The 16,955-nt window shown below is 38.7% G+C and overlaps 1 protein-coding gene across 1 annotated transcript; it reads right to left on the minus strand.

Annotated features, from left to right (window-relative positions):
* Positions 1-797: 797 nt before the first annotated feature.
* Positions 798-2,728, minus strand: LOC131239491 (uncharacterized). The gene is made up of 3 exons (XM_058237216.1): positions 2,531-2,728; positions 2,322-2,414; positions 798-2,010 (listed from the first exon to the last, which is right to left on the minus strand). The coding sequence occupies exons 1-3, from the start codon at positions 2,576-2,578 to the stop codon at positions 1,075-1,077; spliced, it is 1,077 nt and encodes a 358-aa protein (XP_058093199.1). The 5' UTR covers positions 2,579-2,728; the 3' UTR covers positions 798-1,074.
* Between the last annotated feature and the right edge of the window lie 14,227 nt (positions 2,729-16,955).

A 16,955-nucleotide genomic window follows, 5' to 3' on the forward strand; every position in this document is an offset into this window, starting at 1 on the left:
ACTCCAAAATCTAGAACAAACTGACTGGGCAATCGAATTTGAACTAGAAACAACTCAATTGCAGACTTGAACTTGTTTTTCTGTCTCTAATTCTATATTTGATTAATCTCTTTATGATGTGTTTGGATGCACTATCGAACTGGATTGCAATAATTAGTCTCATAAACTGTAAACACCCAGCTTGTTTCCTACCATGGTATTCATATCGACTGTCTCGGATCCGAAAAAATGTAAGCAGGTTGGGGGCAATTTCTGTGCATTGGAATAACAATTTATTCCTCGGAAATATCTTTACTTCTTGTCATTTCCTCTCGATTAAACCAAATGTTCGTAATTCAGTTCAATCACCCCTCCAAACACAACTTCAGTAGGAATGTTCGACTGCTTGGATTCAGAAGGCTTGATAGTAAAACAAGGGAAGGCATTCCTCTACTGTTTGGATACTCTTCGTTAGTTCGAAGGGAAAAAAAAAAAAAAAACACTTCAGGACTTAACGAGAATGCAACAGTTAGAAGCTAAGGGTGTGTTTGGATGTGCCCAAACTAGCCAATTTGTTCGCGTGGTGCGTTTGGATGTTACCCAAATTGCAAGAAGAACAGAATAGGGCAGGGTGGAAAGTGGGAATGACATTATTCTGGATACCATTTCACTAACCTTTCCATCGTCCATTTTGAGTGTTCATGCTCATCCTAAACCACAGCTGATATTAATTCCGCCGAATTTCTTCAGTACATCCAAATGCCACCTAATAAGTTTTCATTTTACACCTATATGAACACCTCAACAATCACACCCCATTGAATTTTGAAACTCTTAGATCTCTCAATCAGGCTTCTCAGTTCCTTATACATAGGTTATACCTTTGGGTATGGAAAAGAGAAGAAAATGATATTTAAACACCTATTGTTTTTGATCCATACACCCTTTTTTTTCCACCTTTTATAATTGTACGAGGTGTGTGCATCAAAAATTTCAGGTGCAAATAGCTCCCTAAATGGGACCCACTTTCTCTTCTTCAACTCCAACCAAAGCAAATACAAGTATAGAAGATATTACCATCATTGATACAAGCTTTCATGAAGCTGAAGATGTATCAAAGGATTTCCTCCTCACCAAGAGGCATGTAATCTTGGAAGGGTGGGCATGTGTATTATCAAGTGTGCACAGGACAAAATCAGGCCGATGGAGTGCGAGGCCGAGCCGATCTTCACCAACTAGGAGCCCCGTCGCATCCAAAAGAACATGCCACGAGTTCCGGTGGGCCTCAGAGACCCAGTGCATTGAGTAGCGCGTCCCCCTCACTTCGGCCGGATAAGAGAATAGCCCTTTGGGGCTGTGCTTACATTTCCTTCTGAAGTACTGACTGAGCTGTGATCCTTTGATCCTCAAATCCAACCAGCTTTCGGGTGCCGGGATCACCTTCGAGTCCTTGTAAGTTGCAAACTCCCTTATGTAGTCCACTTCCTCGTCGATGATTGTCATGTAGCAATTGTAGCGGAAGAACGGGTAGCTCTCCCCAACAAGCATCATGGCGTCTTTGTAGTTTGGGATGAAGAGGACTAGATATTCATCTTCGGTTAGACCGCAGTGTTTTAGAACACGGTTTCGGGCTTGAATTTCAGGGATTGATATGAAGCTCCCCGGGAACGATGATTTCTTGTTTAGGATGTCAAGGAGACGGGACGGCTCCAATTGGGTCTTATCAAGATCAGGGAGATTGCTCCCGAATGAAGGAGTGGAGGAGTCTCGAAGGCCGCGGGGAGATTTGCGCTTATCGTCGGGTGGGCCTGCAGTTTCTGAGGAATCATTGTTGAAGCAGAGGGAGAAGAGGTCGGTCTTATCGCCTTCTTCGATAAGGCCATTGCAGTACTGTGGGTATTTAGCGAGGACGTACTGTTCTACATACTTCATTTCGCTCGGGGTGATCGGGCCGGACCATCGAAGATCAAGGCCATGGAGGGTGGATATTGCTTCAGCTACTATGTGTGGAGGTATAACTGAAGTTGGCTTCTGTTATGTCAGCAAAATTCGGTTTGCACCATGAGAAAGAAGTCCATCTAAGGAGAATCCCATGATCCATGGCTTGATATGTATGTTCTAAGTGGGACCCATGTTCAGAATCAGGATTATGGATCCGATGGATAGACAGAAACATCGAAAGAGTTTCCGTCGTGGAATAATCTTAAGTCTTTGATCATTTACAATGATCTGGATCATTGAATCATGGGACCCACTTGTACAGCAGCTGATCATGTGTTTTTATTATGTTCTTTGGGAAAAAATTCATCAAACAGAAGAAACAGGAGATGATTTGAATTTACCTTCACAACCATACTACTCGGTCTCCCGCTTTCCATCGGTGACTTGGGCATCATTGCAAAGATTGATTTTTCGTATTCCGATTCGACCAAAGCCTGATTTTAAGCAATTGTAATTAAGATGAGAAATCCGACGCCTCAAGCTATAGAAACCAATCAAAACACTAAAAATTCAAGAAACATGAAATGGATCTAGAATCGAAAGCACATACCTTCGAACCGGCATGTAGAATGATCTGATCTTCGACATTTTGACCCATGTATTCCTCTTTTTCTCTCTACTCATGAACTAAAATTGAAGAGTTCTGCAATCTCAGATGGTGTGAAAACAAGAGAAGAAGGGAGAAAAAGAGAGAAGGTGTGAAAAGAAGTCTAAGACGACCACAACAAACCTTCCTTGTTGGAGAAATCTTAATGGATGTTATTAAAGAAATTAAAAAAGACCCAATAGGAAGAACAAACGTACCGACAATGACGAAAGCAATCTACCCCAAACAGTACTACGAAATATAGATTCGTTTGATTATCATAACCATGGTTTAAAAAACTCGAGTTGATGACTCACTGAGTTTAACTCGGACCGGTTGTTCCAAATGCAAATCTCATCACATGGACGGTTGAGATTGGGGGTTATGGAAATGGGAACTATTTTTAATTGGATTGATAAGATTCACCTATAGTAAGATTGCATTAAGGGTGTTTGTCTTACACCATATCAAATGAAACAAAATGACATTTCATAGCTAGAGACAACATGGAAGGCCAAGAACTAAAGTCGCCATTGGTTAGAATTATCTCCATTAAAACAACCATGCCTTATCACCTTCTAAAAGGCCACTCATGTTGGGCCTATATCCAGCAGTTATCTGATTAGCCGTAGCCTATTGATGTTTTTTCCATGATCATTTCTCTATTCTATTATGTAAGGTTTCTATTAGGTGGGCCCTACATAATCAATGTTCGGATATGATCGTTGGATTATTTAGACTGAACATAGAGGAGTCTATAATAGTTATGATTAGTTTAGATATGTAAGGGGTAGTATGATTCGACTATATGCACAATATTTGAAAGAGACTTGGACTCTTTACCACAGAGACTTCAGAGGAGATTTGTGAAGGGTTAAGGTAGGCCCCACATAATTAATGGTTTGGATATGACACATTGGATTATTTAGATTAAGCATACCAATGAACCTCATAATAATTATGATTCAAATAAAAATCTTTTTTTCTTTCACACATGCACACACACTCTTGCGCCGTAGTATGATTTCACCACCTATGGGTACTTGAACACTTGACCTGGTGTTGAAACTCTTATGAGTCCATCACCAGGGCAAGAGTAAGGACTCAATACTACACAATATTTCAAAGAGGGGTTTTTATAGCTAGTATAGAGACTCCTGTGGTAATTATTATAGGTAAATCATTTCTATATTCTATTATGTAAGGTTTTTTTATTAGGTATACCTCACATGATTAGTGGTTTGGATCTAATCATTAAATTATTAGGAATGAACATACCAATAGCCCATAACATTTATAGTCAATTTAGATACATAAGGGCTAGTGTGCTTTGATTTTTTTATGTGTGCCTAGTATTTTAGAGAGACATAGACTCTGAGTGTGAAGACTCCTAAAGGAATGGTTGTAATAAGTTGATTATTTATTTATTCTATTATATATGACTTTTATTAAGTGGGTCCAACATGATCAATGGCTTGTATTTGATTGTTGGATTGGATCGAACATGTTGGCAGGCCCATAATAGTTATAATTAACTCAGATACGTAATGGCTAGTTCACTTGAATTATATCATGCATGTACATTATTTCAAAAAGGCTCTTATAATGTGAAGACTCTTTAAGGAGTAGTTGTGATGAGCAGCCCATAATAGTCTGATCAGTTTAGATGTATAAGGCCTAGTTTGCTTGAACAATATTATATATGCACATTATTTTAAAAAGACATGAATTATTATAATATGGAAACTTTAGAAGAGAAGGATAAGTTGTTGTAATGGATTGAATTACTTGTATCCTAATTCTTATAAATAAAATCTTAATTTCCTCAGCTAATTCTTGAGAAAAAAAAATCCAATCATAGGTTCTTAGAAGGGTGAAAGTTATATAAGATTAAAAAGAATATGATTCAAATTAATCGTTATCCTCATCAATCCTTGTCTATGGTATGAAAATAATTTCCTAATTTTTCATGTTCGATGTATGGTACGATCCTTTATTCCACAAATTAAGTTAACATATTATAATGAGAAACGGCTGGACATGAGAAAGCTGCAGCAAAAGAATACAATGTGGGTGACTTCATTGTCTTTAATGTCCCATCTACTCCCATAACAAGAGAATCCAAAAGCAATAGAAGAATTTCTTTAGAAAAAGTTCCACAATCAGTCAGCCAACATGCTATGCTTGTTGTAGTTGAGCGGATACGCCAATTCCCATTACTCATCACTGTCCTAGTTGGCATCCATGGAGTAGATTACAGTGACATTTCATACTATGGCGTTTCACATAGAGCATTCATATGCAAAATCTGGACCGTTAATTTTCGGGCAGGGCCAGTCTTTGGTAGACCCCATAAGATGAACCGTCTGGATCTTGTATGTAGTGCACCATGGAGAGATCAAGTGCCTAAAAACTAGGGTTTTGTGTGTAACATGGGATCGATCCTTAAATGCATCTTATCTAGAAGTCTGCTAAAATATCTATGCCTGTGTCCATCCGCAAGCAAAGGTGCCAATATGGCACGTGGGTGCATGATCTGATCGTCTGGTTAGGTGGGCCAGTACACAAAACAAATGGATGAAGCATTTTAAGCATCTGTGTTTGCACATGGGGGCCATTGAATACCTGTGTGTATACCTGGTGTGGCTCACCTGAATTTTGGAACAGGCTGCGATTCGGTTTGTCTTTTCATCCTGGTGGGGCCCACCAGATGACTGGGTTGGATGGTACAAAGTGGACCCCACCTTCTCCAAATGTCCCTACTTGTTGCCTTTGGTGTGGCCCAACTGAGTTATAAATCAGGCTGGATTTTGGGATGTACCTCTAACATGAGGTTGCATCTAATGGATGTTTGGATTTCACTCACATATCACGGTGGGCCCCACACAGCTTGGTTAGAACGTATGTGATCATTCTCCAGGTATTTTCACGTGCAAAATAGCACTATTTAACGGTTCTGATTAGCTGGCTGAGTCATGACGGAGTCACAAACTCATCAAGGTGAGTCAGGAGTCAAGTTAAGATCTCAACCCTTGATTTAACCATTGATCTACCCTAAGTTCTTACCTCAATCTATCCGACTAAGTCAAGAAAGGAAAATGCAAATTACACAAGAAAAAAGTATGATATTCTGTCATTGGGGGAAGCCCACGTCACCCCCAGATTTTAAAATTTTGAGCAGATAGTGACCGTTGGAGAGAGAAAGGTTGTATTGAAATTTTAAATTTGGCGGGAAAGAGAATCATTGGGTGCTGATAACGACTAGTCTTGGAGACAGCCTAACCCACCTTTGAGAAAATGATAATTTTAGAATAAATAAAAACAATTCAATCCAAGCCGCACATTATATAATTAAAAAATAAGTGATCACATACAACTGGTTGTACGGTACTTAGACATCCGAGCTTTCGAAAGATGGGTCCTACCATGATGATCTACCAGTGGGAGGATCACTCATCAGATGGGGCCACACGGTTTTTTTTTTGAATCAGACTGTCAGTGGGTTAGATCCGGTCCGTCCATTTGTTTTTGCACCAGGTGGCATTTCTGTTGTGGGTTATCATTAATCTAATTATTTTTTAAAATATAATTAATTTAAATATGAAAAATGTACATATTACCTGCCGTGGTGATAGGTAGGGAGTTTATATCATGGATGTAGACAATCGTCAACCCAATAATATTTTATGATTGAATCAGGTTTTCGATTTCGTACACGTGAGTCCCACAATTTACCAATCCGAACCATTGATGTGATAGCCTGCTGTTGATTGCTTCAATTGGTGATTGGCGATTAGATAAGAACGAAAAATTCAGCAATCGTACCCGTTCAGTGGAAAAGGGCCAAAGATTCAATGGGTAGGATTTTCCCGAATGGGAGATTTTTGGGATAGGGGTATCCAGCGTGGAGCTTCTCATTCAACGACTTCGATTATTGAGACATGCGTCGTCCCATTTGAAATATGTGGATGTTTTGGAGAGTTATTGATACTCTGGCAGCGTATGAAGTTCGATGCACGAGAGCTAGAAATTGTACGTTTCATGCGTTAATTAAAGTTAAACCGACTAAAATTCAGAAAAAGGGCAGAGACCAAAATGAGATTGGTTGAGCAGTTCTAACCTTTGATTCCTGAAAACTTGTATTTTGAAACAGGTCAATGAATATTTTTCCTTTTTAACCGTCCAACAAATGTCCACCAATCCGATAGTCCAATAATCGATCAATGTTGATTTTTGGCTCATGAGACATCTAAACTATAACCTATAATTTGGACAGTTAAATTTAATCAATTACATTCCACGTGAGCATTTTCTATGCGCATGCGTATCATCCGTGGTACGCCCCAGAGTATCAAAGATTTTCTCCTTGAGTTTTTCCACATATGATATTCAATGCAGAACAAAGCAATTCGAATGCGATATAACCTATGTTTAAGAGAGAGATGCCAATGGAGGAGTAATTTTATACTCTGGTTGGGAACGATGCTTGATACACAGGCACTCTTAAATTGTAAAGATGGCATAAATTAACTCAAACTAAACAGACTAATTTAAAATTAGACCGTTTGAAAAATCCTAACCTTTGATGTATGGGCACTTGTTTGTTGAAATAGGACAGCTTATTTTGAATTACTTGTGCTTCATGTATGCTATTTCTAAGTTCCTGCGTATCATCTATCACACTCCGCCAGAGTATCAAACTTTTTCTCATGCTAATAATAATAAAATACATTAAATAGAGAAATGGTCCAGTGCTGTCGGAGCACTGCAAGTTATAGTGCTTCTAGTTGCATGTGTTCAGTTGGACAGTCCAATTAATCGATCTGAACTGTCCATTGAGTCCAGAACATCATTCATGGGCTAAGATGCAAAATTCATACTAATCAGATTATCCATTCCATCATCGATCTGTCCTTAACTTCTACAGCCATCCTTTTTCAATCCATGGATGGGATGGATATGATTGTCTAACAAAAGTATTTCTTTAGAATCATAAGCAATCCACGATGGCCCCTAACAAATTGATGGATCAAGTTGTTGATTATACCTATTTTTTATAAACAATCTTGAGCGTCCATAATAGAGGCCGTTGATCAAATGGTTAAAATTAGTCAGATCAGTGTGATGATTGCATCTTAGCCCATAGAATATGCGTCGGATCTGATAAACGGTGTAGATCAATGGACTGGACTGTCTAAGTGTCCAATAAAACTTGGAGCACTATTACTATTCGAAATTGTACTGTCTATCCCATGTACCGCCCACCGTGTAATCAGAACCGCATGTTCGATGGGCCCCAATATGGATGATCCACGGAGAGGAATCCAGACAATTTTTTGGGTCCGACTATCAAACGGACGGCCAAACTATAAGTCAATGGTTCACATTCAACAAGCAAACTCCCTGGAAATTTTCCACTGCGGACCAACCATAGTAATGCCTGCCCCACCTGAAGGTGTGGCCCACATTCCGTACACCCGATTTTCAAGACGTCTACCAAATATATATAATCTTCATCTAATAATAGCCAAAATATCAAATATGCCAAATCTAGAGATGCTCCAGGCACGTTGATACATAAAGACAAGATATTAGGAGGGCGGATTGCATGTGCCCCCGGGCATAGAGATATGACTGTGCCCGGGGTTTTGTGGGTCCCACAGAGATGTGGTGACAAATCCACTCTGTCCATCTGTTTTTAAATACAACAATAGAATATAATTCTAAAAATCAGGCAGATATAAAATTCAAGTGGGCCACCACAAACGAAAGAATTGGAATGGAAACGTCCACCGTTGAAACCTTCCTGGAGCTGGACATGATGTTTATATGCCATCCAAACCGTTCATATGGTTATTACCACTCAGATAAACTGTAGGAACAAATATCATCCTGATACAAAACTTTTCTTACTCACATGTGTAATGTGTTCAATCCCCAGTGTTTCTCGTTGCATGGCTCACATGAGTTTTTGGATATGTCTAATTTTTATATTCTATTCTATTGTGTTCTCTAAAACATATGGACGGAGTGGATTTGTCACGGACATCTATGTGGGCCCACACAGCCCGGGCACAGGTATATCTACGTGCCATTGGGCAGTGGCACATACAATCCACTCTCGTATTACCGTGTCAATGGGCCTGGTTCGGGCGTTTAAATTAGATTTTGAATAGGATCGGCCCGATGGCCCGGTACAGTTCAAAATACGGGCCGAAACCTACTGCAGGCCCGGCCCTTGACACCTTAGATATTAGAGAGAATTATGCTTTGATACTCTGACGGCGAGCACCAGTTCATACTCATGCACTAAGAAATTGTTCGTGGGTCATGAATATAGCCTTAATTAAACCGTCCAAATCGTGGGCCCTGCATTGTATGGATCTTAAATAGGAAGTAAACTGAAATGAACTCCTGTGAATCTTTAGACGGTTAAGATGATCAGTAGCCAATGCTCATATTCAACGAACCGTTCAATCATACTAATTCTGGGGTCATAATCCAACTACACTGGATCTCATGATTTGGGCGGTTAGATTGGAGTTACATACAATGCGATATATACGATTTCCGTACGCATGAGTATGAACCATCACATTCTCTTGGAGAGGGAGGCCACATGCAATGTAGAAGATCCAAAAGATTCAAACCTTCTGTTGAAGTCATCTATGGAGAGACTGCCGCGAAGCTTCTTGTGAGAGGGACCTATGCCATTAACGAGCAATTAGTCAATACATGCATGTCTGTTTGTGGCTGTCAATGAGTCAACACAACGGCCTGAATCCGGACCCTGGTCTGGACCCACATTTGGGGTCACTTGAGTCAAATGATCTTAGCCAATCACTGATCGAACCTGATTTGATCTGTTTACAACCTGGTTAAAAGACTCGGTGACTCAGATTGACTCGTTTTGATCTGTTTACAACCTGGTTAAAAGACTCGGTGACTCAGATTGACTCGTGTAGCACTGAGTCAAGTCTGGATTAATAGGCTCAACTACCTTTTTTTGGGGGTCACGGCCCACTGACTGGGCGGTCGTGATCATCATCCCAGAAGGCTTGAGGCCCATGATGGTTCGATTTGAGACTGCCGTGGCTTACGGTCTGGCTGACCCAGCAGGCTGCTGGTCCGGCCGGATTGTAGTATGGTTCGGGCCTGAAAATGGGCCTGTTAAGTACACTGAGTGGTCTCTTGCGGTAGTTAAACGACTCGGCTGTAAGAATTCTATAAGGTGGGTCTTACTGATCAATGGTCTGGATTGTCACAAGGGTTGGATAGTGTGATCAAGAGTACCAATGGACCTGATTACCAAATTCATGTGAAGCCTTATGGAGAGGAGTTTCGATGGGTATCAAACTCTTCAATCCTCTAAAACTAAATAAACATGACTGGTTCCCCAATCCTACATACAACGGAAGCTTCATTTTCATCCCAGTGCTTCTCTAATGGTGCAAGGTGCGAAAGGCTACGACATCAAGCTTACAATGATTGCGTCTCAACAAGGTACGCTGTTTAGGTTTTTTTTTTTTTTTTAAATCTCCATGTTCGATGCATAGTATGGTCCTTTTGTAATTCCGCATACGGCTCACATCAGCAGCCCAGATCAACTTGTTCGATCTCGACAGCTGTAGCACAACGATTTCGGTGCGAAGTGTTATGGAAAATGTTTTAATAAAAAAAATTTAATAAAAATTTATATATATAATATATATAAAAACGTTTGTAAAAACCTTTTTTTTTTTTTTGGGAACAATCCCATATCAGAAAGAAGAGAAAAAAAAATTGTCTTAATAAGTACAGTGTTGAGTACTTTACTATTTACTTGATGAATCTGAGGAGTATCAAGACATGTGTGTTCCGGTGTTTTACGCACACATGACCACGGTCTTGGGCTCGGTGCAAGGGTGTGAGCATGTGAAGCAATGTGACTATAGAGGCGTTAATGGCGCACTTCACATGTGTCGTAGATGGGTTGCTCCCTCACAAACTGATGTAAGACGAGCGCGAGTCACAGTGCGACAGTGGCTAAGAGATATGAGTTAGGTGGCTAGAGTGTTGTAGGTAACAGGCCTGGTAGAGAACTGCATGCCTTATATAGGGCCTAAAACTAGCCATTTAAGAGGCCTAGTGTAATTGCTCATGCAGTAATAAACCAGACTATGCAGAGACGGCTAGCCAATGAGTTTAAACGGCTAACATGCAGTTGATTTTCCCATATACAAAATGGTCAGAAACTGCCAAATAATGGCTAGTTTCTTACCAAAAGTTAGAAACGATCAATTAGAGTTATGACCATGGACCAAAACGTCCAATTACTCCAACCTATACAAAATGAGCATGGATGGTTCATTTCATCATCACAAACCACTCGAATCACTCTTTTATATGAACCAGTAAAGCCCAATAGTTCTCTGATCAAGCCAACAAGGTTCAATACGAACTTGAGCCAACAAGTCCTTAAGAAACAAACCAATGTAGTGGTCTAAGCAAGCAATTTCTTTTATGACTTTCTCTCTAATTTGGGATTTTTTCTTTAAGTTTTTCATCTACCAGCAAACTGTATTTACAGAGTTCCAATAGTGTTTTCTTTGTTCTTATTGAACGCATAACTACATACAGGCTTGTCGTAACATAGAAGTTGTTTGGCCGCAACCTATTAGCAGCCTTAATTAATTTTAAGAAGTGACAAGTAACACTTTAAAGACAATGTGATCACGCGTGCTTTAGCCTGTCCTTAATAGTTTCTTTCCTTATTTTTTATGGAGATTTAGAATCCATAATTTGATAATATCAAATTCTTAACACAAGGATAGTCGCCCTCCAGCCATTTGTGGGTTTTGGCTGCATATTAGCTAAACCAACTCGGTATGTACACATCGACAGCTGATGAGCTGGACCAACCAGTGGCTTGCACGTTGGTTCAGATCATACGAGCTTCGTTCTCACCCATAGTTGTCGGTTTGGATGATAAGCTGGACCAATCCATGACCCATGCGTCAGTCTCGATCAATGCAAACCTCATTTTGATATAAGCCTTGTGGCTCATGAGAACCAAGCCTACCCCTCCAAAATGCCTATAAAATGAGGTTGCCACCTTTGGGAGTGGAGGGTTCATATAGTTGAGATTTCAGAGGGAGGTGAGAGTCTAGAGTCTATGGCCAAAGGTAGAGGTGAGCATTTGATGGAGGTTCTAAAGGGAGAGTTAGCACCCTATCGAGCTTCGATTTGTTGCTTCTCCTTTGGTTCTCATTTTTCTTCTGCCTTTTTTTTTTTTTTTACTATTTTGAAATATTCTCCCCAGTCCTTTACTTTTTCAAACTCTTCTTTATGCAGTTTTATTATTTCAAAGCCATTTTGTTATTTCGAACATTTCTTTCAACTATTTGTTATTTCAAACTAAGATCCGTTATTTCTATTTAAAAGTTAAATATGCATTTTCAATCCATCTCTTTCCAATCTGCATATTCCAACTCCCATGCATTAAGCACCTAAAAACATAAGTTTTAATTTGACATTACGTAAAGTATGCTCTACAATTGTCTTTCTTGATGATCTTCTATATCATAAAACATGACTTAAGGGAGTAACTGAAAACTCTATGTTTTTTCCTTCCCGTACTTCTATCAAAAAAGTCTTTTTACCGTATTCATTTCGTTTGTTGTTTATCTTTTGTAATTTAGACTTCTAAATCTTAGTATTTTACTGAAAATTCTTTGAATCCCCTTTGAAAGTATACTTCATGCTAAAGCAGAGACCATGTTTGACACGAGCGGTAAAAGGGGTGCCTAACCTCTTCATTTTTTCGTAACCAAGGCCCTTACCCGGAATCCATAGCGCAGACCTATCTAAGAGTCACTCGAGTCAAGAATTCTTTGGTTTTCCCGATTTCAAAGTGATCCCATAGATTTTAGCCAACCGTGTATTCTGACGCCTTTTTTACTTGCTAGTGATGACTCTACAATAATGCTCACTTGAACCATTCTATCAATCTTATAAAAGACAAAACCACATAGGGTTGCTGTAAACCAAGTACACACACCCCAAGGGCTCAACATCTAAGGATATGAGTATGTTGCATGAAGGGCTACCAACAATATAAGTATAATTATTAGCTTAACTTCTTAACCCCTTCGCGAGGTTCGGGTATGGATGTCTTAGGTATGGGTTTCACTAGATTTGAATAGACTTTGGATATGAGCCTTCACATGCTATCGTCTATATCAATTAAGCATGTACAAATCATAACCTCTCTTCTCAACCCTTCTGCAAGGTTCGAGTATGGAGGTTTTAGTTATGAGTTTCATTGGATCTGAATAGACTTCGGATCTGGGCCTTTATATGCTATCGCTCGTATCAATCGAGCATGTGGTATTATAGATTTATGAAAGATGTATGCTCTATGACTTGCCGAGTATCTAGATCCCGTTACATCAGAAACATAGTAAATTCTAATGATATATCTATCACCACTTATGTGTGTGTGTGTGTGTTTAACTCATGCAACCATTAGACGGTTCAACCCAAATGCCTAGTAAGCAAGCTGAGGGAAAGTTTCCCTAAGCATTCACACATGGTAACTCGGGATCTCGAACTAGATTGAGCCTGGCTGAGTCCGACTCGACTCGGACAAGTTGCACGTGACTCATCCTGATTCTTGAAATAATAGCTCTCGCTGACCCGACGCCTGGTAGGAATTTATAAATTATACAAGGGTTTAATAAGAAAAGCTCTAGTGCTCTCAAAGCTCCATATAGTGCTCCTACTTGCATTGCTTCACTTTGACAGTTTAATCAAGTAATTTGAACCATTTATTAAGTCTAAAATACATTTTCTAAGCTACCTTACAAAAATCACAATGATCATAAGATCTAATTGTTGCGTTACTTGTGATTCTTTTGAATCATAAGCGATTAGTGATGTTCTCTAACAATAAATGGATAAGATTGTTGATTGTCCATATTAAAATGCATTGATAAAATGGTTAATATATATTTCGGACCAATGTGATTATTTCATAGTTGCCCATGAAATGTGTGATGCATCTAATGAAATGTCTAGATTTAATGAATTGGGCTGTTTAAGTGCCCCAACACAACTAAGATCACCATGACTTATATTGATATGAGAGCATTGGAGCATTTCTCTAGTTTGATATTGCTAATAGGCCTAAATGAAGCTCATTTAGTGAATTAAATAGCTTAGTTGAGTGGGAAATAGTTATAATATTTGTTTTGTGAATCTAGTCACTAGCTTATAATCTGAATGTATTTGGCTTCTTTTTTGTTGTGACGCAGTGTCAAACTAAAATATCCAACAAGCAATAGCTCTCACTGAAATGAGGCGATTCAGCCACACTTTATGGTATGGCTACTTTGTTATGACTTCACTCCAATCACTAGCCCCGCATTTGACATTCCCCTCCATGTAGTTAAGTAATGACTTTAGACATGGCCGACTCCCATAGGATGAGGGGCAATGTGTATATGTTTTACTCATGCTGTCCATCCATTTTAATAGATCATTTTAAAAATGAGCTCAAAGAGGAGTTAGATCGAAGGCTCAAGTGGGACACACCACGCCTAAGAAGCAATGATGATAAAGATGCCACCATTAAAACCTTCTTAGAGAGCACTATGATGTTTGTTTGTCATCTAACCTGTTCATAAGGTCACATAGACATGGATAAATGGTAAACATAAATATCAACTTGATAAAAGAAAAAACTTCTTGGCTCTTGAGAAGTTTTCAACGTATGTGTTCAATCCCCACTATTTCCTATGGTGTGATCGCTTGGCTTTTGATCTGCCTTCTTTTTCAGCTCATGTGTTAAAATGATATTTTAAAATGAATCTAATGCATGGATAAAACATGTACATCTTTATAACATATATCAAACTCCACATACAGTGGGCCTTAGGGGGTTCTATCCTAACCGTTTCTTATGTTATTGCTGACCTGAATTTTGGATTACTACAAAATTTGGGCTCAGTGGTTAACGTGAGCTAGTGTACGTGATGGATGGTGTGGATCTCATGGAAGTCACAAAACAAGGCTATGGGCTTGGCAAATTAATACTAGTATATTGTCGAGATTTCGAACTTTGTATCCAATGTTCCAGTGTAAAATTTATTAAATGATATTATGGTGAAAATATCGTAAGGATTTTAAAACCATAGGCAATATTTAATTTAGCACAATTTTATCATGAAATTACTGTGATTTTTACAATTTAGCACAATTTTTACAATTTTGGGGAGTGTGGATTTGGAACCTCCTGATTTGAAATCCCCTGGATATAAAATGTCACGCCCCGATGAGCACATCCTCCCTTATCTTAAATTTGAATTTTTTATGATATTTAATAAAAAATTTATTATTACTACTTCAAGAATCGATCCCTAAACCTTTCTCTCAATTAAGAATTTCACTACCAACTCAACTATTGACTTGTTTTTATTTTTTATTTAAAAATAAAATTTTTAAATATTTAATTTAGTCCTGTATATGAAACCCCCAGGATTTGAAATCCTCCTGTTATGTTTGGCACCCTAAATTCAAAATATCTTGTAATTCAAAAATAACTATGCATACTATACTTATAAGGGTTAGAATTTAATTATTAAATCAATTTTAATATATTTAATTAGTGTACATATGTAATTTTTGACACAATGGTTGTAATAATCCTGTTAAAATATATACTTTTATTTGAAAATGATGAAATTCCAAGTCTCGAATGGGCCACAAGTACAAGATTACATTTGATTGACAAACCAACGATTTTTAACGATTGATTTATATGGACAATGTTTGGATCGAGCATATCATTGTATTAAGGTAATTATAATGATGCAATTGATAATCTAATTATTTTGGGATATCATCAGTGGCTCACGGGCCCAACATATTAATAGTCTAGTCACACACATGCAACTCTTGAAAGGATTTTAGATGTGTTCTAAGCTTTTATCTTATATTTCGAACCCTCTATTTGAGGGGATTTAAAAACCTCCTTACTTTATGGTGCCAAACATATTAGGGAATTTGAAATCCCCTCAAACCTTCCCGAATCCATGATGCTAAATAAGAGGATTTAAAACCCTATGGATTTGAAAAACCCAGTTACTTTATGTTGCCAATATATGGCAAGGGATTTAAAATCCCCTCCCCCCCCTCCAAAAAAAAAAAAGAAGCTAAAAAAGCAATAAAAATCTCTAATGCCGAGCTTGTTGGGAGTATGGATTTGGAATCCCTTGGTTTCGTTGAATTTGAAATCCTCTTATTGTGTTTGGCACTTGGATTTAGATTCCTCTGCAAACCAAAAGTAGCTATGCATAACATATTTATAGGGGCTTGAATTTAATTATTAAATTAACTTTAATACTTTAATTAATTAGCGTATGCATGTAACATCTAACAGAATAGTTGTAACTGTTGAAAAAATCTACTCAATGCATTAATAGCCTAGTGGCACACATGTCACACATGCAATTGTTAGAAAGATTTTAGATGTAATTTATGCTTCTCCCTTGTCTAGCAGACAAGGACAGCAACTCCCCCCAAACCACCCTAAGTTTTTAAAATCATTAATTAATTTTTAATATGTATTTATGATAATTTATTTTCAGCTAGATTTTCCCAATATTAGAACGAGAAAATCATCACAAATATGAAAATCTCACGGTAAATGACCATGTGGACAAACCGCCGAGAACGAGATTTGAGAGCGCAGGTTCCTGTGGGTGGATCCGTAACTACGGGGCCCACTTTGATGTATTTTTCTTACATCCACGCTATCCATCCATTTATCCATATCATTTAAGCAATGAAACCAAAATTGCAGTAGATCCAAGTCTCAGATAGACCACACCACAAGAAACAGTGGTGATTTCTATTAAAAACTTCCTGGGGGCGACAAGTTTCAGATCAAGCTGATATTGTGTGGTCCCTTCATCCAGTTCTTTGTGACCTCATCAAAGGTGTTAGGTGGCAAATAAACATTCCGGTTGCCACTAGGTAATTTTTAATGGTTGGCATTCAGTCACCACTATTTCCTGTGTTGTGGTCCACCTGACAATTATATCTTCTCCATTTTTTCGTTGGTGCCCTTAAAATGAGCTGAACAAACGGATGGACGGCGTGGATTTAAGACACATACATCAACGTGGCCCCCACATTCAGGGATCCACCGAAGCCGCGCCCAAATTTGAGAGCAGGTGATTGAAGAGGAGATCATGTCGACCTTGTACACGTGTGGGGATCCATGCCCTGGTCGGTTATTAGGCTGGCCACAATCGGAATATGGACCGCTGCCTTTATTTTCTTCTAACCCTGTGCTTTTCTCATTTTCTTGTGGCACACAGGATGCATTGAGCGGCCTGATGTCTCG

The sequence above is a fragment of the Magnolia sinica genome, chromosome 3 (genome assembly GCF_029962835.1).
Source record: "Magnolia sinica isolate HGM2019 chromosome 3, MsV1, whole genome shotgun sequence".
Classification (NCBI taxonomy): domain Eukaryota; kingdom Viridiplantae; phylum Streptophyta; class Magnoliopsida; order Magnoliales; family Magnoliaceae; genus Magnolia; species Magnolia sinica.

Bases quoted from the DNA above. Each gene is read 5' to 3' on its own strand.
- LOC131239491 (XM_058237216.1), bottom strand. From the start codon at position 2,578: ATGGGTCAAAATGTCGAAGATCAGATCATTCTACATGCCGGTTCGAAG. The intron at 2,415-2,530 runs GTATGTGCTTTC...GCTTAAAATCAG, and splicing joins TTCTACATGCCGGTTCGAAG to GCTTTGGTCGAATCGGAATA. The intron at 2,011-2,321 runs GTAAATTCAAAT...CTGACATAACAG, and splicing joins CGAGTAGTATGGTTGTGAAG to AAGCCAACTTCAGTTATACC.